This window comes from Ranitomeya imitator, chromosome 2 (assembly GCF_032444005.1).
Source record: "Ranitomeya imitator isolate aRanImi1 chromosome 2, aRanImi1.pri, whole genome shotgun sequence".
Taxonomy (NCBI): Eukaryota; Metazoa; Chordata; class Amphibia; order Anura; family Dendrobatidae; genus Ranitomeya; species Ranitomeya imitator.
The window spans coordinates 779,307,501-779,333,136 of NC_091283.1; the positions used below are offsets into that span (position 1 = coordinate 779,307,501).

The following is a 25,636-nucleotide window of genomic DNA, read 5'->3' on the forward strand; positions in this document are numbered from 1 at the left end:
CCACATGCCAAAAAAATCGTACTTCTTCTATCAACACTTCATGATGATGCTGCCATCGATCCTGGGACTGGGGCAGTAAAAAACCCGGAGATAATTACATTTTACAATGCCACCAAAGGGGGTGTGGATACAGCAGATCAGATGTGCTCCACTTTCAACGTCAGCAGAAACATCAAACGCTGGCCAATGGTCATATTTTTTGCTATGTTGAATTTGGGTGGTATAAATTCACAAGTAATTTATCTTGAAAACAAGCTTGAACCACTCCATAGACGATTGTATCTGAAAAAATTGGCCCATGAACTAGTACTTGGAGAGCTACGCAGGAGAAGCGTGAAAACAATCGGTATCCCCTCTCGCCTTCAAGTTCAGCTCAAAAGGTTCCGCCCAGAAGATGATGGTGAAAAGTCACCATCTGCACCACCTCACAAAAGAAGGCGATGCACCACCTGCCAAACGGAAAGCGGAACCAGAAGGCTTTCAAATTATGAATGTCTCAAATGTCATAAAGCAATTTGCCTGACACATGCAAAAATGGTGTGTAATTCTTGCTATTTGCTCTGCAAGTGTGACTTTTCTGGGGAAACCTCAGCATCTACTTCTGATTGAATATGTTGTTAATAGTACTTAAGGTACCTTAAAATTAAGTTTGTGTTCAAAAATTTTCTTTGTACATTTTTTTGAGAGAGTCGAACTGGGGACTATTTGGCGGGAGTTTTGAAAAGTTTGTATTTCATAGTTATTAGTTTTATGTTAAGTAAATGGTTTTTTTTGCAACTGATTATGTGTAGTCTCTTTTATTACATCCCTATGAAGGTCACTGATCACTTTTAGAGCACTGAAACTGCAAACATTAGATATTATAGGTATTTTTCCAGCAGGCGCCTGACAGGCACATTGTATGTGAACTCGTTAGTCCGAATATTGTATGTGACGGAGGGTTAAATGCAAATTTGGCGCAAAGGTCGCCGATCACGTGGCCGATCCCACGCTGGGATCGGGTCGGGTTTCATGAAACCCGACTTTGCCAAAAGTCGGCGACTTATGAAAATTACCAATCCATTTTGCTCAACCCTAGCAACTACTAGTGTACAAAATTATCATGCAACTAAATGAAAAATGTAAATTTTCCAATGCAATTCTTACTTTTCATCTACTAAATTAAGAATAATAACTAAAGATGAGCAGATCAATCCATAGAGCATCGAAATAGAGTCAAATTTCCTAAAACTTATGTGAATTAAATATTTTAAGATTTGATTCATGGGTTGCAAAAAAAAATCCCTTGTCCTTTTCTATTTCACACTGCTGAAGCATTAGAAACCAAGCAAACGTCTTTTTGTGCAGCTGCATGGGCCTCCATCAAAAGCTCTGCAGCTTTGACATTTTACAAATGATCATACCTTGTTCAATGGTGGCCAGTAGGGTTGAGCGAAATGGGTCGGCCAGATTCAGAAGTCGCCGACTTTTGGCAAAGTCGGGTTTCATGAAACCCGACCCGACCCCTGTTTGGGGTCGGCCATGAGGTCGGCGATCTTCTGAATCTGGAATCGGAATTCCGATACCGATTCCCGATATGTTTAAGATATCGGGAATCGGTATCGGAATTCAGATTTAAGTGTAAAATAAAGAATAAAAATAAAAAATATTGCTATACTCACCCTCGGACGCGCCCTGGTTGTAACCGGGAGTCTTCCTTCCTAAGAATGAGCGCCTGAAGGACCTTTCAATGACGTCGCGGCTTGTGATTGGTCGCGTGAGCGGTCACATGGGCGTCACGCAACCAATCACAAGCCGCGACGTCATCGAAAGGTCCTTCAAGCGCTGATTCTTAGGAAGGAAGGCTGCGGGTTAGAACCAGGGCGCGTCCGAGGGTAAGTATAGCAATATTTTTTATTTTTATTCTTCATTTTACACAATAATATGGATCGCAGGGCCTGAAGGAGAGTTTCCTCTCCTTCAAACCCTGGGAATCATTAGAAACCCAATGCACTGTCTTGGGTTTCGTGTTTCAGCCGACTCCGACCCCGACTTTTCTATAGGATCGGCCGATTTCACTCGACCCGACTTTTGAAAAAGTCAGGTTTCGTGAAATCCGACCTGATCCTATAAAAACAAAAGTCGCTCAACCCTAGTGGCCAGTACCTGGGCCATCACAGATCAGTATTTTGTAGTTGAGCACAGTCATTTTCCATCTTCAGAGTCACTGGATAAGCCTCTCTCTCATGTAGAATGTAAGCTCTTATGGTCAGTGGGGACCACACACTCTCTTATAGAGTGTAATCTCTTATGATCAGAGGGACCCTCTCATTCTCTCTTCACAATGTGTATTTTATGAGAAGTTTTCCAGTCTTAAGATTCTCTTGATTTTATTTGCCTCAAATATAATATTTGGGGACGATTAGCACAAAGTTGGCAAATTAGCATTTCAAAAATTTTGCTCATCTCTAATGACAACCAACCAACTCAAAATTTACAAATATAAATTTGAGACATTTAAAAAAAATATCAGTGACCAATAAAGCCCCCCTTCTTTTCTATAACAGTCATAAGCCTTCTGTCCATGGAGTCTGTCAGTTTCTTAATCTGTTAATGATCAACTTTTTGGGCAGCACCAACCACAGCCTCCCAGACACTGTTTGGAGAGGTGGACTGCTTTCCTTCACCACAAATCTCCCATTTAAGAAGGACCCACAAGTTTTCAATAGGGTTATGGTCAGGTGAGAAATGGGCCATTCCATGATTCTTTCATCATAAAGGCCTTTTGCCGGCTAGCCATGAAGTCATGTACTTCAATGCATGTGATGGAGCATTGCCTGGAAGATGCAGACTTTTCCTTGTATCTTGAACATTGCAGCCAATCACTGACGTTGAAGGCTATACATGTAGATGCTGCTCAAAACTGCTGAGAATGCATATCGTCGAAACATGATCACTATAGAATAGTGATCCATGCCCAGAAGAACCACCTGCTGCACAGCCTCTTTTAATAAACCATTTTTGGGAATAAAAAAAGAGTGATGGTGAGGTGACCTTCAAGCTTAAATGCAGTTTTTTTTTCCCCATGAAATAGAAGGCATCCTATTAGGCATGACGTAATTAAGGGTTCTGACCAACACACATCTGTTGTTCTAGACTATTAATACATATATTATTCTGGATTACCACAAAAAACTTGACACACACAAGCAAAGATAGACATAATTGTTCTATTCATTGCTCTTCCATAGTTCCTTCTCAGCAATGTGTATTAGAAATAATAGCGCCGCAGATACCAAGTTACATTGCATCTACCCACACAACTTCTGAAGCTTAAAACTTTGTATTCACTGCATCCGGTGCTTTATGTATTTCTTTTAAAATCAATACCTATTGTCTATTTCATGAAGCAAAGTCATTTAAAAAAACATCAAGCTGTGTTCTTTAATATATTCCATGCTGAGAAAATAACTATTCCTTTATATAAAGATTTAAATTGTTCTAACAATGGAAATTTTTCCTCATTCTCAGCTCTTACCTTGACTTTAAGCACTGACGCAAACATCCTAGCATCTTCTGACACTCCTCCCAGATAGAGCTTTTTTGAAAATTGTGGCGCATGATCATTTTCATCTCGAACTTCAATGTACACCACAGCTGTATTACCTGCAATGACAAGAAATTAGATCTTGTTTAACAGAAAGAAGAAATCTAAATGGTTATGTAATTTTAATTTTTGTTAAATGTAAAACCACAATAAGAAAATATCAAATCTACCAAGGTGAAGAATTATTTTAAAGAGAATGTGTAATGCATGGGGATGTTTGAGGTAAATTGACTTTACCTAGAATTTTACAAAAAAAATATGGATTCTCCATTAACTGAAATTTTTGTTTTGTGCAAATTCAGCAAAATGGGTGACTGGACATAATTTTGCTAAATTACAGACTGCCAGAAAAAAATTACTTACCTTCCCATTTTCTTGTCAGATTGCTGCACCCCCCAACCCCAGAGTGAGGTCCTCTGCTTGTCCTCTTCAGCTTTAGGTAGGTGACAAATAGGCCTTTAAAGGAAACTTTTCACCAGGTTTTTCCCATATACAGGTCCTTCTCAAAAAATTAGCATATAGTGTTAAATTTCATTATTTACCATAATGTAATGATTACAATTAAACTTTCATATATTATAGATTCATTATCCACCAACTGAAATTTGTCACGTCTTTTATTGTTTTAATACTGATGATTTTGGCATACAACTCCTGATAACCCAAAAAACCTGTCTCAATAAATTAGCATATCAAGAAAAGGTTCTCTAAACGACCTATTACCCTAATCTTCTGAATCAACTAATTAACTCTAAGCACATGCAAAAGATACCTGAGGCTTTTATAAACTCCCTGCCTGGTTCATTACTCAAAACCCCCATCATGGGTAAGACTAGCGACCTGACAGATGTCAAGAAGGCCATCATTGACACCCTCAAGCAAGAGGGTAAGACCCAGAAAGAAATTTCTCAACAAATAGGCTGTTCCCAGAGTGCTGTATCAAGGCACCTCAATGGTAAGTCTGTTGGAAGGAAACAATGTGGCAGAAAACGCTGTACAACGAGAAGAGGAGACCGGACCCTGAGGAAGATTGTGGAGAAGGACCGATTCCAGACCTTGGGGAACCTGAGAAAGCAGTGGACTGAGTCTGGTGTGGAAACATCCAGAGCCACCGTGCACAGGCGTGTGCAGGAAATGGGCTACAGGTGCCGCATTCCCCAGGTAATGCCACTTTTGAGCTACAGAGAAGCAGCACTGGACTGTTGCTAAGTGGTCCCAAGTACTTTTTTCTGATGAAAGCAAATTTTGCATGTCATTCGGAAATCAAGGTGCCAGAGTCTGGAGGAAGACTGGGGAGAAGGAAATGCCAAAATGCCTGAAGTCCAGTGTCAAGTACCCACAGTCAGTGATGGTGTGGGGTGCCATGTCAGCTGCTGGTGTTGGTCCACTGTGTTTCATCAAGGGCAGGGTCAATGCAGCTAGCTATCAGGAGATTTTGGAGCACTTCATGCTTCCATCGGCTGAAATGCTTTATGGAGATGAAGATTTCATTTTTCAGCACGACCTGGCACCTGCTCACAGTGCCAAAACCACTGGTAAATGGTTTACTGACCATGGTATTACTGTGCTCAATTGGCCTGCCAACTCTCCTGACCTGAACCCCATAGAGAATCTGTGGGATATTGTGAAGAGAAAGTTGAGAGACGCAAGACCCAACACTCTGGATGAGCTTAAGGCCGCTATTGAAGCATCCTGGGCCTCCATAACATCTCAGCAGTGTCACAGGCTGATTGCCTCCATGCCACGCCGCATTGAAGCAGTCATTTCTGCCAAAGGATTCCTGACCAAGTATTGAGTGCATAACTGAACATTATTATTTGTTGGTTTTTTTGTTTGTTATTAAAAAACACTTTTATTTGATTGGATGGGTGAAATATGCTAATTTATTGAGACAGGTTTTTTGGGTTATCAGGAGTTGTATGCCAAAATCATCAGTATTAAAACAATAAAAGACCTGACAAATTTCAGTTGGTGGATAATGAATCTATAATATATGAAAGTTTAATTGTAATCATTACATTATGGTAAATAATGAAATTTAACACTATATGCTAATTTTTTGAGAAGGACCTGTAAAATATGGCCACCACTAGGGTTGAGCGACCTTTACTTTTATAGGATCGGGTCAGGTTTCACGAAACCCGACTTTTGAAAAAGTCGGGTCGAGTGAAATCGGCCGATCCTATAAAAAAGTCGGGGTCGGGGTCGGCCGAAACCTGAAACCCAATGCAGTGCATTGGGTTTCCATGGTTCCCAGGGTCTGAAGGAGCAGAAACTCTCCTTCAGGCCCTGCGATCCATATTTTAGTGTAAAATAAAGAATTAAAATAAAAAATATGGCAATACTTACCCTCTGACGCGCCCTGGTACTAACCGGGAACCTTCCTTCCTTAGAATCAGCCTTCCAGGACCTTGCGGTGACGTCGCGGTGACGTCACGGCTTGTGATTGGCCGCGCGGCCGCCCATGTGACCGCTCGCGCGACCAATCACAAGCCGCGACGTCACCGCGACGTCACCGAAGGTCCTGGAAGGGCTGATTCTTAGGAAGGAAGGCTGTCGGAAAGAAGCAGGGCGCGTCCGAGGGTGAGTATATACCTAATTGGAATATACTCACCCTCGGACGCGCCCTGCTTCTTTCCGGCAGCCTTCCTTCCTAAGAATCAGCCCTTCCAGGACCTTCGGTGACGTCGCGGCTTGTGATTGGTCGCGCGAGCGGTCACATGGGCGGCCGCGCGGCCAATCACAAGCCGCGACGTCACCGCGACGTCACCGCAAGGTCCTGGAAGGCTGATTCTAAGGAAGGAAGGTTCCCAGTTAGTACCAGGGCGCGTCAGAGGGTAAGTATTGCAATATTTTTTATTTTAATTCTTTATTTTACACTTAAATCTGAATTCCGATACCAATTCCCGATATCTTAAACATATCGGGAATCGGTATCGGAATTCCGATTCTAGATTCAAAAGATCGCCGACTTCATGGCCAACCCCACACTGGGGTCGGGTCAGGTTTCATGAAACCCGACCTTGCCAAAAGTCAGCGACTTTTGAAAAATTTCGACCCGTTTCGCTCAACCCTAGCCACCACCATTAGGGCCTTTTTTACAGCATACTTGAATGCTGTAAAAAATTCGTCAATTCAGTCTGCAGATTCCAATAAAAATAATTTTTATTATACTAACATACACTGCAGTCTGGTCAGATTGGCATCTCTGGTCTTTATCTGGTGCCTCCTCCTCTCTTGCAATCAATCTCTCCTTCTGCTTCGTTTGGATGATGCATCCTATGTCATCCACACTACAGTACTTTGCTCTGCCCTTGGCAGGGCAAAGCGTAATCCGCCTGGCAGGAATGCGATGGCTGTGTGGATGATGTAGGATACCTCAATCATGAGAAAGGGAAGGAGGACAACAATTGCAAGGAGAGAGGAGGCAGCAATTGAAGACCAGAGATGCACATTGAACCAGACCACCCCATCTGTCATTATCTTAAAAGCTCTTTTTTAGGATCTGCAGATTCTGGATTGTGGAATTTTTTACAGAACTCCAGTATTGTGGTCCAGGTAGTGGCCGTACTTTACATAGGAAAAACCTTGTGATAAGTTCTATTTAAAGTGGTTAGCCTTAGCCTTCAAATATGCAGTCACTCTTTGTGATTACAGACTTGTGAATCCTCAAATTGTGCACACTGTTATGACCTGGTGGTTAGGAGCACCCGGCACGACCTGATAGTTAAACTCACACAGGACAAGCTCTGGGATGTGGGAGCTCTGCTGACCGCAGGCCCTAATCCTATCACAACAACTAGAAATAGCCGTGGAGCGTTCCTGACTCTCCCTAGACGCCTCTTCACAGCCTAAGAGCTAGCTAGCCCTAGAGATAGAAAATAAAGCGTACCTTGCCTCAGAGAAATTCCCCAAAGGAAAAAGCAGCCCCCCACATATATTGACTGTGAGTAAAGATGAAAGTCACAAACGCAGAAATGAAACAGGTTTCAGCAAAGGGAGGCCAGACTTACTAAACAGACAGAGGATAGGAAAGGTATCTTTGCGGTCAGCACAAAAAACTACAAAAGACCACGCAGAGTGTGCAAAAAGACCTCCGCACCGACTAACGGTGCGGAGATGCCACTCTGCATCCCAGAGCTTCCAGCTAGCAAGACAAAAATCATGATAACCAGCTGGACAAGGAAACAATGGACAAATAATAACTATCAGGAACTTCGCTTCTGCTGGAGAAGACAGGTCACCAGAAAGATCCAAGAGCGAACTGAACCAATGCAGGAACATTGACAGCTGGCATGGAGTAACGATCTGAGTGGAGTTAAATAGAGCAGCTTACCAAAGGATAAACCACGTCACCTGTGTAAGGAACCTCAGAAGCAGCAGCTTCACTCACAGCCACCAGAGGGAGTCCATGGACAGAACTCGCCGAAGTACCATTCACGAACACAGGAGGGAGTTTGACAACAGAATTCACAACAGTACCCCCACTTTAGGAGGGGTCACCGAACCCTCACCAGAGCCCCCAGGCCGATTAGGATAAGCCAAATGAAAGGCTCGAACAAGATCGGCAGCATGAACATCAGAGGCAAAAACCCAGGAATTATCTTCCTGACCATAACCCTTCCACTTGACCAGGTACTGGAGTTTCCGTCTCGAAACACGAGAATCCAAAATCTTCTCCACCACATACTCCAACTCCCCCTCGACCAACACCAGGGCAGGAGGATCAACGGAGGGAACCATAGGCGCCACGTATCTCCGCAACAACGACCTATGGAACACATTATGGATGGCAAAAGAAGCTGGAAGGTCCAAACGAAATGACACAGGATTAAGAACTTCAGAAATCTTATATGGCCCAATGAAACGAGGCTTAAACTTAGGAGAGGAAACCTTCATAGGAACATGACGAGATGACAACCAAACCAAATCCCCAACACGAAGTCGGGGACCAACACAGCGCCGGCTGTTAGCGAAACATTGAGCCTTCTCCTGGGACAATGTCAAATTGTCCACCACATGAGTCCAAATCTGCTGCAACCTGTCCACCAGCGTATCCACACCAGGACAGTCCGAAGGCTCAACCTGCCCTGAAGAGAATCGAGGATGGAAACCAGAATTACAGAAAAAAGGAGAAACTAAATTAGCCGAGCTGGCCCGATTATTAAGGGTTAACTCAGCCAAAGGCAAGAAGGGCACCCAATCATCCTGATCAGCAGAAACAAAGCATCTCAGAAATGTTTCCAAAGTCTGGTTAGTTCGTTCGGTTTGGCCATTAGTTTGAGGATGGAAAGCCGAAGAAAAAGACAAATCAATGCCCATCTTAGCACAAAAGGACCGCCAAAACCTCGAAACAAACTGGGAACCTCTGTCCGAGACGATGTTCTCTGGAATGCCATGCAAACGAACCACATGCTGGAAAAACAATGGCACCAAATCAGAGGAGGAAGGTAATTTAGACAAGGGTACCAAATGGACCATCTTAGAGAAGCGATCACAAACCACCCAAATGATCGACATCCTTTGAGAAACAGGGAGATCAGAAATAAAATCTATGGAAATATGCGTCCAAGGCCTCTTCGGGACCGGCAAGGACAAAAGCAACCCACTGGCACGAGAACAGCAGGGCTTAGCCCGAGCACAAATCCCACAGGACTGCACAAACGAACGCACATCCCGTGACAAAGAAGGCCACCAAAAGGATCTAGCCACCAAATCTCTGGTACCAAAGATTCCAGGATGACCAGCCAACACCGAACAATGAACCTCAGAGATAACTCTACTAGTCCATCTATCAGGGACAAACAGTCTCTCCGCTGGACAACGGTCAGGTCTATCAGCCTGAAACTTCTGCAGCACGCGCCGCAAATCAGGGGAGATGGCAGACAAAATTACCCCCTCTTTAAGAATACCCGCCGGCTCCGGAACACCCGGAGAGTCAGGCACAAAACTCCTTGACATGGCATCAGCCTTCACATTCTTAGATCCCGGAAGGTATGAAACCACAAAATCAAAACGGGAGAAAAAGAGCGACCATCGAGCCTGTCTAGGATTCAACCGTTTGGCAGACTCGAGATAAGTCAAATGTGATCCGTCAAGACCACCACGCGATGTTTAGCTCCTTCAAGCCAATGTCGCCACTCCTCGAATGCCCACTTCATGGCAAAAAACTCTCGATTGCCAACATCATAATTGCGCTCAGCAGGCGAGAATTTTCTAGAAAAGAAGGCACATGGTTTCATCACCGAGCCATCAGAACTTCTTTGCGACAAAACAGCCCCTGCTCCAATCTCAGAAGCATCAACCTCGACCTGAAACGGGAGCGAAACATCTGGCTAGCACAACACAGGGGCAGAAGAAAACAATGCTTCAACTCCTGAAAAGCCTCTACAGCCACAGAGGACCAATTGACCACATCAGCACCTTTCTTGGTCAAATCAGTCAACGGTTTAGCAATACTAGAAAAATTAGCGATGAAGCGACGGTAAAAATTAGCAAAGCCCAGGAACTTCTGCAGGCTCTTCACAGATGTCGGCTGAGTCCAATCATAAATGGCCTGAACTTTAACAGGGTCGATCTCGATAGTAGAAGGGAAAAAAATGAAACCCAAAAATGAAACTTTCTGTAATCCAAAGAGAAACTTTGACCCCTTCACAAACAAGGAATTCGCACGAAGGACCTGGAACACCATTCTGACCTGCTTCACATGAGACTCCCATTCATCCGAAAAGACCAAAATGTCATCCAAATATACAATCATGAATCTATCCAGGTACTCTTGAAAGATGTCATGCATAAAGGACTGAAACACAGATGGACCATTAGAAAGCCCGAATGGCATAACCAGGTACTCAAAATGGCCCTCGGGCGTATTAAATGCTGTTTTCCATTCATCGCCCTGTTTAATTCACACAAGATTATATGCCCCTCGAAGATCTATCTTGGTGAACCAACTAACCCCCTTAATCCGAGCAAACAAATCAGGCAGCAGCGGCAAAGGATACTGAAATTTGACTGTGATTTTATTAAGAAGGCGGTAATCAATACAAGGTCTCAAAGAGCCATCCTTCTTGGCCACAAAAAAGAACCCTGCTCCCAATGGTGACGACGACGGGCGAATATGACCCTTCTCCAAGGATTCCTTTATATAACTCCGCATAGCGCCGTGCTCTGGCACAGATAAATTAAACAAACGGCCTATAGGAAACTTACTACCAGGAATCAAATTAATAGCACAATCGCAATCCCTATGAGGAGGTAGGGCACCGGATTTGGGCTCTTCAAATACATCCCGGTAATCTGATAAAAACTCAGGGACTTCAGAAGGAGTGGAAGGCGAAATTGACAACAATGGAACATCACCATGTACCCCCTGACAACCCCAGCCGGACACAGACATAGATTTCCAATCTAACACTGGATTATGGTACTGTAGCCATGGCAACCCCAAAACGACCACATCATGCTGATTATGCAACACCAAAAAGCGAATATCCTCCTGATGTGCAGGAGCCATGCACATGGTCAATTGAGTCCAGTACTGAGGCTTATTCTTGGCCAAAGGCGTAGCATCAATTCCTCTCAATGGAATAGGATACTGCAAGGGCTCCAAGAAAAAACCACAGCGCCTGGCAAACTCCAAGTCCATCAAATTCAGGGCAGCGCCTGAATCCACAAATGCCAAAACAGAATAGGATGACAGAGAGCAAATCAGAGTAAAGGACAAAAGAAATTTAGACTGTACCGTACCAATGGTGGCAGACCTAGCGAACCGCTTAGGCTACGTTCACACTAGCGTTCGGCTAGTGTGCATCGCGCTAGCGTCGGGCGACGCAGTGGCGACGCACGCGTCATGCGCCCCTATGTTTAACATGGGGGACGCATGCATTTTTGCTTGTTGCGTTTTCCGACACGTGCGTCTTTTTTGACGCTAGCGTCGGACCAAGAAAACGCAACAAGTTGCATTTTTCTTGAGTCCGATTTTCGTAAAAAAACGACGCACGCGTCGAAAAATGCAGCGTTTTTGCGTGCGTTTGCACGCGTTTTTCGGTGCGTTGTGCGTCGCGTCGCCGACGCAGTGGCGCACAACGCTAGTGTGAACGTAGACTTAGTGCGCTTAGGACAATCGGAGATAGCATGAGTGGATTCACCACTGTAAAAACACAGCCCATTGTGACGTCTGTGTTCTTGCCGTTCAGCTCTGGTCAAAGTCCTATCACACTGCATAGGCTCAGGCCTATGCTCAGAGAATACCGCCAGATGGTGCACAGCTTTGCGCTCACGCAAGCGCCGATCGATCTGAATGGCCAAGGACATAGACTCATTCAGACCAGCAGGCGTGGGAAATCCCACCATGACATCCTTAAGGGCTTCAGAAAGACCCTTTCTGAAAATTGCCGCCAGGGCACACTCATTCCACTGAGTAAGCACAGACCACTTTCTAAACTTCTGACAGTACACCTCCGCTTCATCCTGACCCTGACACAAAGCCAGCAAGATTTTCTCTGCCTGATCCACTGAATTTGGTTCATCATAAAGCAATCCAAGCGCCAGAAAAAATGCATCAACATCACGCAATGCAGGATCTCCTGGCGCAAGGGAAAATGCCCAGTCTTGAGGGTCACCAAGCAACAAAGAAATAATGATTTTTACTTGTTGAACGGGGTCACCAGAGGAGCGGGGTTTCAAAGCTAGAAACAGTTTACAATTATTTTTGAAATTCAGAAACTTAGATCTATCCCCAGAAAATAAATCAGGAATAGGAATTCTAGGCTCTAACATAGGATTCTGAACCACAAAATCTTGAATGTTTTGTACCCTTGCAGTGAGATGATCCACACAAGAGGACAGACCTTGAATGTCCATATCTACACCTGTGTCCTGAACCACCCAAAGGTTTAGGGGAAAAGAAAGACAAAACACAGTGCAAAGAAAAAAAATGGTCTCAGAACTTCTCTTATCCCTCTATTGAGATGCATCAATATTTTGGGCCAGCTGTACTGTTATGACCTGGTGGTTAGGAGCACCCGGCACGACCTGATAGTTAAACTCACACAGGACAAGCTCTGGGATGTGGGAGCTCTGCTGACCGCAGGCCCTAATCCTATCACAACAACTAGAAATAGCCGTGGAGCATTCCTGACTCTCCCTAGACGCCTCTTCACAGCCTAAGAGCTAGCTAGCCCTAGAGTTAGAAAATAAAGCCTACCTTGCCTCAGAGAAATTCCCCAAAGGAAAAGGCAGCCCCCCACATATATTGACTGTGAGTAAAGATGAAAGTCACAAACGCAGAAATGAAACAGGTTTCAGCAAAGGGAGGCCAGACTTACTAAACAGACAGAGGATAGGAAAGGTATCTTTGCGGTCAGCACAAAAAACTACAAAAGACCACGCAGAGTGTGCAAAAAGACCTCCGCACCGACTAACCGTGCGGAGATGCCACTCTGCATCCCAGAGCTTCCAGCTAGCAAGACAAAATCATGATAACCAGCTGGACAAGGAAACAATGAACAAATAATAACTATCAGGAACTTCGCTTCTGCTGGAGAAGACAGGTCAACAGAAAGATCCAAGAGCGAACTGAACCAATGCAGGAACATTGACAGCTGGCATGGAGTAACGATCTGAGTGGAGTTAAATAGAGCAGCCAACCAAAGGATAAACCACGTCACCTGTGTAAGGAACCTGTTGTGAATTCTGTGGTCAAGCTCTCTCCTGTGGTCATGAGTGGTACTTCCGCTGGTTCTGTCTATGAGCTTCCTCTGGTGGATGTGAGTGGGGCTGCGGCTTCTGAGTTTCCTTCCTCAGGTGACGAGGTTAAGTCGTTAGGTGCTGCTCTATTTAACTCCACCTAGTTCTTTGATCCTGGCCTCCAGTCAATGTTCCAGTGTTGGTCTTGCTCTCTCCTGGATCGTTCTTGTGGCCTGTCTGCCCTGCATAAGCTAAGTTTTGCTTGTGTTACTTTTTGTTTGCTATATTTTCTGTCCAGCTTGCTATATTGGTTTTTCTTGCTTGCTGGAAGCTCTGAGACGCAGAGGGAGCACCTCCGTACCGTTAGTCGGTGCGGAGGGTCTTTTTGCCCCCTCTGCGTGGTTGTTTGTAGGTTTTTGTGCTGACCGCAAAGCTATCTTTCCTATCCTCGGTCTATTCAATAAGTCGGGCCTCACTTTGCTAAAATCTATTTCATCTCTGTGTTTGTATTTTCATCTTAACTCACAGTCATTATATGAGGGGGCTGCCTTTTCCTTTGGGAAATTTCTCTGAGGCAAGGTAGGCTTATTTTTCTATCTTCAGGGCTAGCTAGTTTCTCAGGCTGTGCCGAGTTGCATAGGGAGCATTAGGCGCAATCCACGGCTACCTCTAGTGTGTTATGATAGGATTAGGGATTGCAATCAGCAGAGTTCCCACGTCTCAGAGCTCGTCCTATGTTAGTAACTATCAGGTCACTTTGTGTGCTCTTAACCACTAGGTCCATTGTGGTTCTGAATCACCTGTTCATAACAGTACTGGAGGCCCAAAGTACTAATGCTTCTCAATAGAGAGAAAAGAGAAGTTCTGAGACCATTTTGTTTTTCTCTGTACTGTGTTTTGTCTTTCTTTTCCCCTAGACATTTGGGTGGTTCAGAACACAGGTGTAGTGATGGACATTAAAGATCTGTCTTCTTGTGTGGATCATCTCACTGCAAGAGTACAAAATATTCAAGACTTTGTGGTTCAGAATTCTATGTTAGAACCAAGAATTCCTATTCCTGATTTGTTTTCTGGAGATAGAGCTAAGTTTCTTTGCTTTAAGAATAATTGTAAACTGTTTCTGGCTTTGAAACCCCGCTCCTCTGGTGACCCAGTTCAACAAGTTAAGATCATTATTTCTTTATTACGTGGCGACCCTCAAGACTGGGCATTTTCCCTTGCGCCAGGAGATCCTGCATTATGTAATATTGATGCGTTTTTTCTGGCGCTCGGATTGCTGTATGATGAACCTAATTCAGTGGATCAGGCAGAGAAAAATTTGCTGGCTCTGTGTCAGGGTCAGGATGAGGTAGAGATATATTGTCAGAAGTTTAGGAAGTGGTCTGTGCTCACTCAATGGAATGAATGTGCGCTGGCAGCAATTTTCAGAAAAGGTCTCTCTGAAGCCCTTAAGGATGTCATGGTGGGATTTCCTATGCCTGCTGGTCTGAATGAGTCTATGTCTTTGGCCATTCAGATCGGTCGACGCTTGCGTAAAACTGTGCACCATTTGGCGGTATTATCTGAGCATGGACCTGAGCCTATGCAGTGCGATAGGACTTTGACCAGAGCTGAACGGCAAGAACACAGACGTCTGAATGGGCTGTGTTTTTACTGTGGTGATTCCACTCATGCTATCTCCGATTGTTCTAAGCGCACTAAGCGGTTTGCTAGGTCTGCCACCATTGGTACGGTACAGTCGAAATTTCTTTTGTCCGTTACTTTGATCTGCTCTTTGTCATCCTATTCTGTCATGGCATTTGTGGATTCAGGCGCTGCCCTGAATTTGATGGACTTGGAGTATGCTAGGCGCTGTGGGTTTTTCTTGGAGCCCTTGCAGTATCCTATTCCATTGAGAGGAATTGATGCTACGCCTTTGGCCAAGAATAAGCCTCAGTACTGGACCCAGCTGACCATGTGCATGGCTCCTGAGCATCAGGAGGATATTCGCTTTTTGGTGTTGCATAATCTGCATGATGTGGTCGTGTTGGGGTTGCCATGGCTACAAGTCCATAACCCAGTATTGGATTGGAAATCAATGTCTGTGTCCAGCTGGGGTTGTCAGGGGGTACATGGTGATTTTCCATTTCTGTCTATTTCATCATCCACCCCTTCTGAGGTCCCAGAGTTCTTGTCGGATTACCGGGATGTATTTGATGAGCCCAAGTCCAGTGCCCTACCTCCGCATAGGGATTGTGATTGTGCTATCGATTTGATTCCTGGTAGTAAGTTTCCTAAAGGTCGACTGTTTAATTTGTCTGTGCCTGAGCACACCGCTATGCGGAGTTACGTAAAGGAATCCTTGGAGAAGGGTCATATTCACCCGTCGTCATCGCCATTGGGAGCAGGGTTCTTTTTTGTGGCCAAGAAGGATGGTTCGCTGAGACCTTGTATTGATTACCGCCTTCTAAATAAAATCACGGTCAAATTTCAGTACCCCTTGCTGCTACTGTCTGATTTGTTTGCTCGGATTAAGGGGGCTAGTTGGTTCACCAAGATAGATCTTCGTGGTGCGTATAATCTTGTGCGTATTAAACAGGGTGATGAATGGAAAACAGCATTTAATACACCCGAGGGCCATTTTGAGTACCTGGTTATGCCATTCGGGCTTTCTAATGCTCCATCAGTGTTTCAGTCCTTTATGCATGACATCTTCCGAGAGTACCTGGATAAATTCCTGATTGTATACTTGGATGATGTTTTGGTCTTCTCGGATGATTGGGAGTCTCACGTGAAGCAGGTCAGAATGGTGTTCCAGGTCCTGCGTGCGAATTCTTTGTTTGTGAAGGGGTCAAAGTGTCTCTTTGGTGTTCAGAAGGTTTCATTTTTGGGTTTCATTTTTTCCCCTTCTACTATCGAGATGGACCCTGTTAAAGTTCAGGCCATTTATGATTGGACTCAGCCGACATCTCTGAAGAGTCTGCAAAAGTTCCTGGGCTTTGCTAATTTTTATCGTTGCTTCATCAATAATTTTTCTAGTATTGCTAAACCGTTGACTGATTTAACCAAGAAGGGTGCTGATGTGGTCAATTGGTCTTCTGCTGCTGTGGAAGCTTTTCAAGAGTTGAAGCATCGTTTTTCTTCTGCCCCTATGTTGTGCCAACCAGATGTTTCGCTCCTGTTCCAGGTCGAGGTTGATGCTTCTGAGATTGGAGCAGGGGCTGTTTTGTCGCAAAGAAGTTCTGATGGCTCGGTGATGAAACCATGCGCCTTCTTTTCCAGGAAGTTTTCGCCTGCTGAGCGTAATTATGATGTTGGCAATCGAGAGTTGCTGGCCATGAAGTGGGCATTCGAGGAGTGGCGTCATTGGCTTGAGGGAGCTAAGCATCGCGAGGTGGTCTTGACTGATCACAAGAACTTGACTTATCTCGAGTCTGCCAAACGGTTGAATCCTAGACAGGCTCGTTGGTCGCTGTTTTTCACCCGTTTTGACTTTGTGGTTTCGTGCCTTCCGGGCTCTAAAAATGTGAAGGCGGATGCCCTGTCTAGGAGTTTTGTGGCCGACTCTCCGGGTTTGTCTGAGCCGGCGTGTATCCTCAAGGAAGGAGTAATTGTGTCTGCCATCTCCCCTGATTTGCGGCGGGTGCTGCAAAAATTTCAGGCTAATAGACCTGACCGTTGCCCAGCGGAGAAACTGTTTGTCCCTGATAAATGGACGAGTAGAGTCATCTCTGAGGTTCATTGTTCGGTGTTGGCTGGTCATCCTGGAATCTTTGGTACCAGAGATTTGGTGGCTAGATCCTTTTGGTGGCCGTCGCTGTCACGGGATGTGCGTTCGTTTGTGCAGTCCTGTGGGATTTGTGCTCGGGCTAAGCCCTGCTGTTCTCGTGCCAGTGGGTTGCTTTTGCCCTTGCCAGTCCCGAAGAGGCCATGGACACATATCTCTATGGATTTTATTTCGGATCTCCCCGTCTCTCAAAAAATGTCAGTCATTTGGGTTGTTTGTGATCGCTTCTCTAAGATGGTCCATTTGGTACCCTTGTCTAAATTGCCTTCCTCCTCTGATTTGGTGCCATTGTTCTTCCAGCATGTGGTTCGTTTACATGGCATTCCGGAGAACATCGTTTCTGACAGTAGTTCCCAGTTTGTTTCGAGGTTTTGGCGAGCCTTTTATGGTAGGATGGTCATTGATTTGTCTTTTTCCTCGGCTTTCCATCCTCAGACAAATGGCCAGACTGAACGAACCAATCAGACCTTGGAGACATATCTTAGATGTTTTGTTTCTGCCGATCAGGATGATTGGGTGTCCTTTTTGCCTTTGGCTGAGTTCGCCCTTAATAATCGGGCCAGCTCGGCTACTTTGGTTTCGCCGTTTTTCTGCAATTCTGGTTTCCATCCTCGTTTCTCTTCAGGGCAGGTTGAGTCTTCTGACTGTCCTGGTGTGGATACTGTGGTGGATAGGTTGCAGCAGATTTGGACTCATGTGGTGGACAATTTGACATTGTCTCAGGAGAAGGCTCAACGTTTCGCTAACCGCAGGCACTGTGTGGGTCCCCGACTTCGTGATCGGGATTTGGTTTGGTTGTCATCTCGTTATATTCCTATGAAAGTTTCCTCTCCTAAGTTTAAGCCTCGTTTCATTGGTCCGTATAGGATTTCTGAGGTTCTTAATCCTGTGTCTTTTCGTTTGACCCTTCCAGCTTCTTTTTCCATCCATAACGTATTCCATAGGTCATTGTTGCGGAGATACGTGGCACCTGTGGTTCCATCCGTTGATCCTCCTGCCCCGGTTTTGGTTGAGGGGGAGTTGGAGTATATTGTGGAGAAGTGTTGTGAATTATGTGGCAGAGCTCCCTCCTGTGGTCACAAGTGGTACTTCGGCTGATTCTCTCTGTGAGCTTCCGTTAGTGGAGGAGAGTGGTACTGCGGCTTCTGAGTTTCCTTCCTCAGGTGACGAGGTTAAGTCGTTAGGTGCTGCTCTATTTAACTCCACCTAGTGCTTTGATCCTGGCCTCCAGTCAATGTGCTAGTATTGGACCTGTTTCCTCCTGGATCGTTCCTGTGGCTGCTGCTCTGCATAGCTAAGTACTGCTTTGCTATTTTGTTTGCTGTTTTTTTCTGTCCAGCTTGTCTATTTGTTTTTTTCTTGCTTGCTGGAAGCTCTGGGACGCAGAGGGTGTACCTCCGTGCCGTTAGTTCGGTACGGAGGGTCTTTTTGCCCCCTTTGCGTGGTTGTTTGCGTGGAAAGTTACCTTTCCTATCCTCGCTCTGTTTAGTAAGTCGGGCCTCAATTTGCTAAATCTATTTCATCTCTACGTTTGTCTTTTCATCTTAACTCACAGTCATTATATGTGGGGGCTGCCTTTTCCTTTGGGGTATTTCTCTGAGGCAAGGTAGGCTTATTTTCTATCTTCAGGCTAGCTAGTTTCTCAGGCTGTGCCGAGTTGCATAGGGAGCGTTAGGCGCAATCCACGGCTGCCTCTAGTGTGGTTGGAGAGGATTAGGGATTGCAGTCAGCAGAGTACCCACGTCTCAGAGCTCGTTCTATGTTTTTGGGTTATTGTCAGATCACTGTATGTGCTCTGACTTCTATGTCCAATGTGGTACTGAATTACCTCATCATAACAGTACTGGAGGCCCAAAGTACTAATCATTCTCAATAGAGGGAAAAAAGAAGTTCTGAGACCATTTTTTTTTCTCTGCACTGTGTTTTGCCTTTTTTTTACCCTAGACATTTGGGTGGTTCAGTACACAGGTGTAGCGATGGACATTAAAGGTCTGTCTTCATGTGTGGATCAGCTCTCGGCAAGAGTACAAAAGATTCAAGACACTATTGATCAGAAATCTATGTTAGAACCAAGAATTCCTATTCCTGATTTGTTTTTTGGAGATAGAACTAAATTTCTGGGTTTCAAAAATAATTGTAAACTATTTCTGGCCTTGAAACCTCGCTCCTCTGGTGACCCAGTTCAACAAGTTTTGATCATTATTTCTTTTTTACGTGGCGACCCTCAGGACTGGGCATTTTCTCTTGCGCCAGGAGATCCTGCATTAAGTAATATCGATGCGTTTTTCCTGGCGCTCGGATTGCTGTACGATGAACCTAATTCAGTGGATCAGGCAGAGAAGAATTTGCTGGCTCTGTGTCAGGCTCAGGATGATATAGAGGTATATTGTCAGAAATTTAGAAAGTGGTCCGTACTCACTCAATGGAATGAAGGTGCGCTCGCAGTTATTTTCAGAAAGGGTCTCTCTGAAGCCCTTAAGGATGTCATGGTGGGATTTCCTATGCCTGCTGGTTTGAATGAGTCTATGTCTTTGGCCATTCAGATCGGTCGACGCTTGCGTGAGCGTAAATCTGTGCACCATTTGGCGGTATTACCTGAGCTTAAACCTGAGCCTATGCAGTGCGATAGGACTTTGACCAGAGTTGAACGGCAAGAACACAGACGTCTGAATGGGCTGTGTTTCTACTGTGGTGATTCCACTCATGCTATCTCTGATTGTCCTAAGCGCACTAAGCGGTTCGCTAGGTCTGCCACCATTGGTACGGTACAGTCAAAATTTCTTTTGTCCGTTACCTTGATCTGCTCTTTGTCATCGTATTCTGTCATGGCATTTGTGGATTCAGGCGCTGCCCTGAATTTGATGGACTTGAAGTATGCTAGGCGTTGTGGGTTTTTCTTGGAGCCCTTGCAGTGTCCTATTCCATTGAGAGGAATTGATGCTACGCCTTTGGCCAAGAATAAGCCTCAGTACTGGACCCAGCTGACCATGTGCATGGCTCCTGCACATCAGGAGGTTATTCACTTTCTGGTGTTGCATAATCTGCATGATGTGGTCGTTTTGGGGTTGCCATGGCTACAAGTCCATAATCCAGTATTAGATTGGAAATCCATGTCTGTGTCCAGCTGGGGTTGTAAGGGGGTACATGGTGATGTCCCATTTCTGACTATTTCGTCATCCACCCCTTCTGAGGTTCCAGAGTTCTTGTCTGATTACCGGGATGTATTTGATGAGCCCAAGTCCGATACCCTACCTCCGCATAGGGATTGTGATTGTGCTATCGATTTGATTCCTGGTAGTAAATTCAAAAAAGGTCGACTGTTTAATTTGTCTGTGCCTGAGCACGCCGCTATGCGGAGTTATGTGAAGGAGTCCTTGGAGAAGGGGCATATTCGCCCATCATCGTCGCCATTAGGAGCAGGGTTCTTTTTTGTAGCCAAGAAGTATGGTTCGCTGAGACCTTGTATAGATTACCGCCTTCTAAATAAGATCACGGTTAAATTTCAGTACCCCTTGCCGTTGTTATCCGATTTGTTTGCTCGGATTAAGGGGGCCAGTTGGTTCACCAAGATAGATCTTCGTGGTGCGTATAATCTTGTGCGTATTAAGCGAGGCGATGAATGGAAAACTGCATTTAATACGCCCGAGGGCCATTTTGAGTATCTAGTAATGCCATTCGGACTTGCCAATGCTCCATCAGTGTTTCAGTCCTTTATGCATGACATCTTCCGAGAGTACCTGGTGTAGCGTGGCTAAAGGATGTCTAATCGATGGGAGATATGTGTCTTATAGATGGCTTGTTGCTGTGATGTAACCATGGCTACCTATATGTGTTTCAGGACCTGTGGTGATGTCACAACCACATGTCTGGTCATGTGATGGGTTCTGGGTGTGGTTAGACATATAAAAGAAAGCCTAATGCTTAACACAGGTAGGTATGTGTGGAGGTGAAACCCTCCTGAGTGTGTTACGGCTTCAGGACTGAGCCGGATGAACTGGACACTTGTTTTTCTTTACCTGAACCAAAGGCTATTTGTTTTCTGTTGTTTGCCACATGGTTTATGAAGCAATAAACCCAGTGAACTTTAAAGGAACACGTCTCCTGAGTGTCAGCCGTCGCAGCTGAGTGAGTGAAATCCCTACACTGGATAAATTCCTGATTGTGTACTTGGATGACATTTTGATCTTCTCGGATGATTGGGAGTCTCATGTGAAGCAGGTCAGAACGGTGTTTCAGGTCCTGCATGCTAATTCTTTGTTTGTGAAGGGATCAAAGTGTCTCTTTGGTGTTCAGAAGGTTTCATTTTTGGGGTTCATCTTTTCCCCTTCTACTATCGAGATGGACCCTGTTAAGGTCCAAGCCATCCATGATTGGACTCAGCCGACATCTCTGAAAAGTCTGCAAAAGTTCCTGGGCTTTGCTAATTTTTATCGTCGCTTCATCTGCAATTTTTCTAGTATTGCTAAACCATTGACCGATTTGACCAAGAAGGGTGCTGATGTGGTCAATTGGTCTTCTGCTGCTGTGGAAGCTTTTCAAGAGTTGAAGCGTTGTTTTTCTTCTGCCCCTGTGTTGTGTCAACCAGATGTTTCGCTTCCATTCCAGGTCGAGGTTGATGCTTCTGAGATTGGAGCAGGGGCTGTTTTGTCGCAGAGAAGTTCTGATTGCTCGGTGATGAAACCATGCGCCTTCTTTTCCAGGAAGTTTTCGCCTGCTGAGCGAAATTATGATGTGGGCAATCGAGAGTTGCTGGCCATGAAGTGGGCATTCGAGGAGTGGCGTCATTGGCTTGAAGGAGCTAAGCATCGCGTGGTGGTCTTGACTGATCATAAGAACTTGACTTATCTCGAGTCTGCCAACCGGTTGAATCCCAGACAGGCTCGTTGGTCGCTGTTTTTTGCCCATTTTGACTTTGTGATTTCGTACCTTCCGGGCTCTAAAAATGTGAAGGCGGATGCTCTGTCTAGGAGTCTTGTGCCCGACTCTCCGGGTTTATCTGAGCCGGCGGGTATCCTCAAAGAGGGAGTAATTGTGTCTGCCATCTCCCCTGATTTGCGGCGGGTGCTGCAAAAATTTCAGGCTAATAAACCTGATCGTTGCCCAGCGGAGAAACTGTTTGTCCCTGATAGGTGGACGAATAAAGTTATCTCTGAGGTTCATTGTTCGGTGTTGGCTGGTCATCCTGGAATCTTTGGTACCAGGGAGTTGGTGACTAGATCCTTTTGGTGGCCATCTCTATCGCGGGATGTGCGTTCTTTTGTGCAGTCCTGTGGGATTTGTGCTCGGGCTAAGCCCTGCTGTTCTCGTGCCAGTGGGTTGCTTTTGCCCTTGCCGGTCCCGAAGAGGCCTTGGACACATATCTCTATGGATTTTATTTCAGATCTTCCCGTCTCTCAAAAGATGTCAGTCATTTGGGTGGTCTGTGATCGCTTCTCTAAGATGGTCCATTTGGTACCCTTGTCTAAATTACCTTCCTCCTCTGATTTGGTGCCATTGTTCTTCCAGCATGTGGTTCGTTTACATGGCATTCCAGAGAATATCATTTCTGACAGAGGTTCCCAGTTTGTTTCGAGGTTTTGGCGAGCCTTTTGTGGTAGGATGGGCATTGACTTGTCTTTTTCCTCGGCTTTCCATCCTCAGACTAATGGCCAGACCGAACGAACCAATCAGACCTTGGAAACATATCTGAGATGCTTTGTTTCTGCTGATCAGGATGACTGGGTGTCCTTTTTGCCTTTGGCTGAGTTCGCCCTTAATAATCGGGCCAGCTCGGCTACCTTGGTTTCGCCGTTTTTCTGCAACTCTGGGTTCCATCCTCGTTTCTCTTCAGGACAGGTTGAGTCTTCGGACTGTCCTGGTGTGGATACTGTGGTGGACAGGTTGCAGCAGATTTGGACTCATGTAGTGGACAATTTGACCTTGTCCCAGGAGAAGGCTCAACGTTTCGCTAATCGCAGACGCTGTGTGGGTCCCCGACTTCGTGTTGGTGATTTGGTTTGGTTATCTTCTCGTCATATTCCTATGAAGGTTTCCTCTCCTAAGTTTAAACCTCGTTTCATTGGTCCGTATAGGATTTCTGAGGTTCTTAATCCTGTGTCTTTTCGTCTGACCCTTCCAGATTCTTTTTCCATACATAACGTATTCCATAGGTCATTGTTGCGGAGATACGTGGCACCTTTGGTTCCATCTGTTGATCCTCCTGCCCCGGTTTTGGTGGAGGGGGAGTTGGAGTATATTGTGGAGAAGATTTTGGATTCTCGTGTTTCAAGACGGAAACGCCAGTATCTGGTTAAGTGGAAGGGTTATGCTCAGGAAGATAATTCCTGGGTCTTTGCCTCTGATGTCAATGCTCCTGATCTTGTTCGTGCCTTTCATATGGCTCATCCTGGTCGTCCTGGGGGCTCTGGTGAGGGTTCGGTGACCCCCTCCTCAAAAGGGAGGTACTGTTGTGAATTCTGTGGCAGAGCTCCCTCCTGTGGTCACAAGTGGTACTTCGGCTGATTCTCTCTGTGAGCTTCCGTTAGTGGAGAAGAGTGGTACTGCTATTATGTTTGCTGTTTTTTTCTGTCCAGCTTGTCTATTTGTTTTTTTCTTGCTTGCTGGAAGCTCTGGGACGCAGAGGGTGCCCCCTTTGCATGGTTGTTTGTAGGGTTTTGTGTTGACCGCAAAGTTACCTTTCCTATCCTTGCTCTGTTTAGTAAGTCGGGCCTCACTTTGCTAAATCTATTTCATCTCTACGTTTGTCTTTTCATCTTAACTCACAGTCATTATATGTGGGGGCTGCCTTTTCCTTTGGGGTATTTCTCTGAGGCAAGGTAGGCTTATTTTCTATCTTCAGGCTAGCTAGTTTCTCAGGCTGTGCCGAGTTGCATAGGGAGCGTTAGGCGCAATCCACGGCTGCCTCTAATGTGGTTAGAGAGGATTAGGGATTGCGGTCAGCAGAGTTCCCACGTCTCAGAGCTCGTTCTATGTTTTTGGGTTATTGTCAGATCACTGTATGTGCTCTGACTTCTATGTCCATTGTGGTACTGAATTACCTCATCATAACAGAGAAGATTTTGGATTCTCGTATTTCGAGACGGAAACTCCAGTACCTGGTTAAGTGGAAGGGTTATGGTCAGGAAGATAATTCTTGGGTCTTTGCCTTTGATGTTCATGCTGCCGATCTGGTTCGTGCCTTTCATTTGGCTCATCCTGGTCGGCCTGGGGGCTCTGGTGAGGGTTCGGTGACCCCTCCTCAAGGGGGGGGTACTGTTGTGAATTCTGTGGTCAAGCTCCCTCCTGTGGTCATGAGTGGTACTTTGGCTGGTTCTGTCTATGAGCTTCCTCTGGTGGATGTGAGTGGGGCTGCGGCTTCTGAGTTTCCTTCCTCAGGTGACGAGGTTAAGTCGTTAGGTGCTGCTCTATTTAACTCCACCTAGTTCTTTGTTCCTGGCCTCCAGTCAATGTTCCAGTGTTGGTCTTGCTCTCTCATGGATCGTTCTTGTGGCCTGTCTGCCCTGCATAAGCTAAGTTTTGCTTGTGTTACTTTTTGTTTGCTATATTTTCTGTCCAGCTTGCTATATTGGTTTTTCTTGCTTGCTGGAAGCTCTGAGATGCAGAGGGAGCACCTCCGTACCGTTAGTAGGTGCGGAGGGTCTTTTTTCCCCCTCTGCGTGGTTGTTTGTAGGTTTTTGTGCTGACCGCAAAGCTATCTTTCCTATCCTCGGTCTATTCAGTAAGTCGGGCCTCACTTTGCTAAAATCTATTTCATCTCTGTGTTTGTATTTTCATCTTAACTCACAGTCATTATATGTGGGGGGCTGCCTTTTCCTTTGGGAAATTTCTCTGAGGCAAGGTAGGCTTATTTTTCTATCTTCAGGGCTAGCTAGTTTCTCAGGCTGTGCCGAGTTGCATAGGGAGCGTTAGGCGCAATCCACGGCTACCTCTAGTGTGGTATGATAGGATTAGGGATTGCGGTCAGCAGAGTTCCCACGTCTCAGAGCTCGTCCTATGTTAGTAACTATCAGGTCACTTTGTGTGCTCTTAACCACTAGGTCCATTGTGGTTCTGAATCACCTGTTCATAACAGGAACCTCAGAAGCAGCAGCTTCACTCACAGCCACCAGAGGGAGTCCATGGACAGAACTCGCCGAAGTACCATTCACGACCACAGGAGGGAGTTCGACAACAGAATTCACAACAGCACACTACTTGTTGTGAGGATTATCTGGTCCCGACTCTGGGATTGGTAAGTCATGTGACCACAAGTATGTAATTAGCATACTTATGGCCACATACTGACTAAACATGTCTGGTGTTGCTCAGTACACTTACATTGAGTGATGCCATGCCGATCTCGTTAGCAAGTGACTATTTGTACACAAATCAGATACGTGCTGTCACAATCACGTCGCTTAAAGCAATGGCACTAGTTTCCCCACAGCACTCAGTGCTCATGAAGTGAGGATTCACAAGTCTGCAGCGCCAAAAATTCATGGCACATGGCACATTGTGGGGGACAGGAAACAATATTGTGATGCGTTTCGAGTGCAAACAGTATTCTTCCTCATGGCCAGTTCGAAACGCATCTCCATGTTGTTTCCTGTCCCCCA

General features: G+C 45.4%; 1 protein-coding gene across 1 annotated transcript in view; it reads right to left on the minus strand.

Moving 5' to 3' along the window:
* The window catches only part of PCDH15 (protocadherin related 15), a 2,320,333-nt gene that overhangs the window by 400,590 nt on the left and 1,894,107 nt on the right, over positions 1 to 25,636 (minus strand). Inside the window, exon 27 of the mRNA XM_069753541.1 lies at positions 3,518 to 3,645. Coding sequence (XP_069609642.1) covers positions 3,518 to 3,645 — 128 coding nt within the window. The remainder of the gene's footprint in view (positions 1 to 3,517; positions 3,646 to 25,636) is intronic.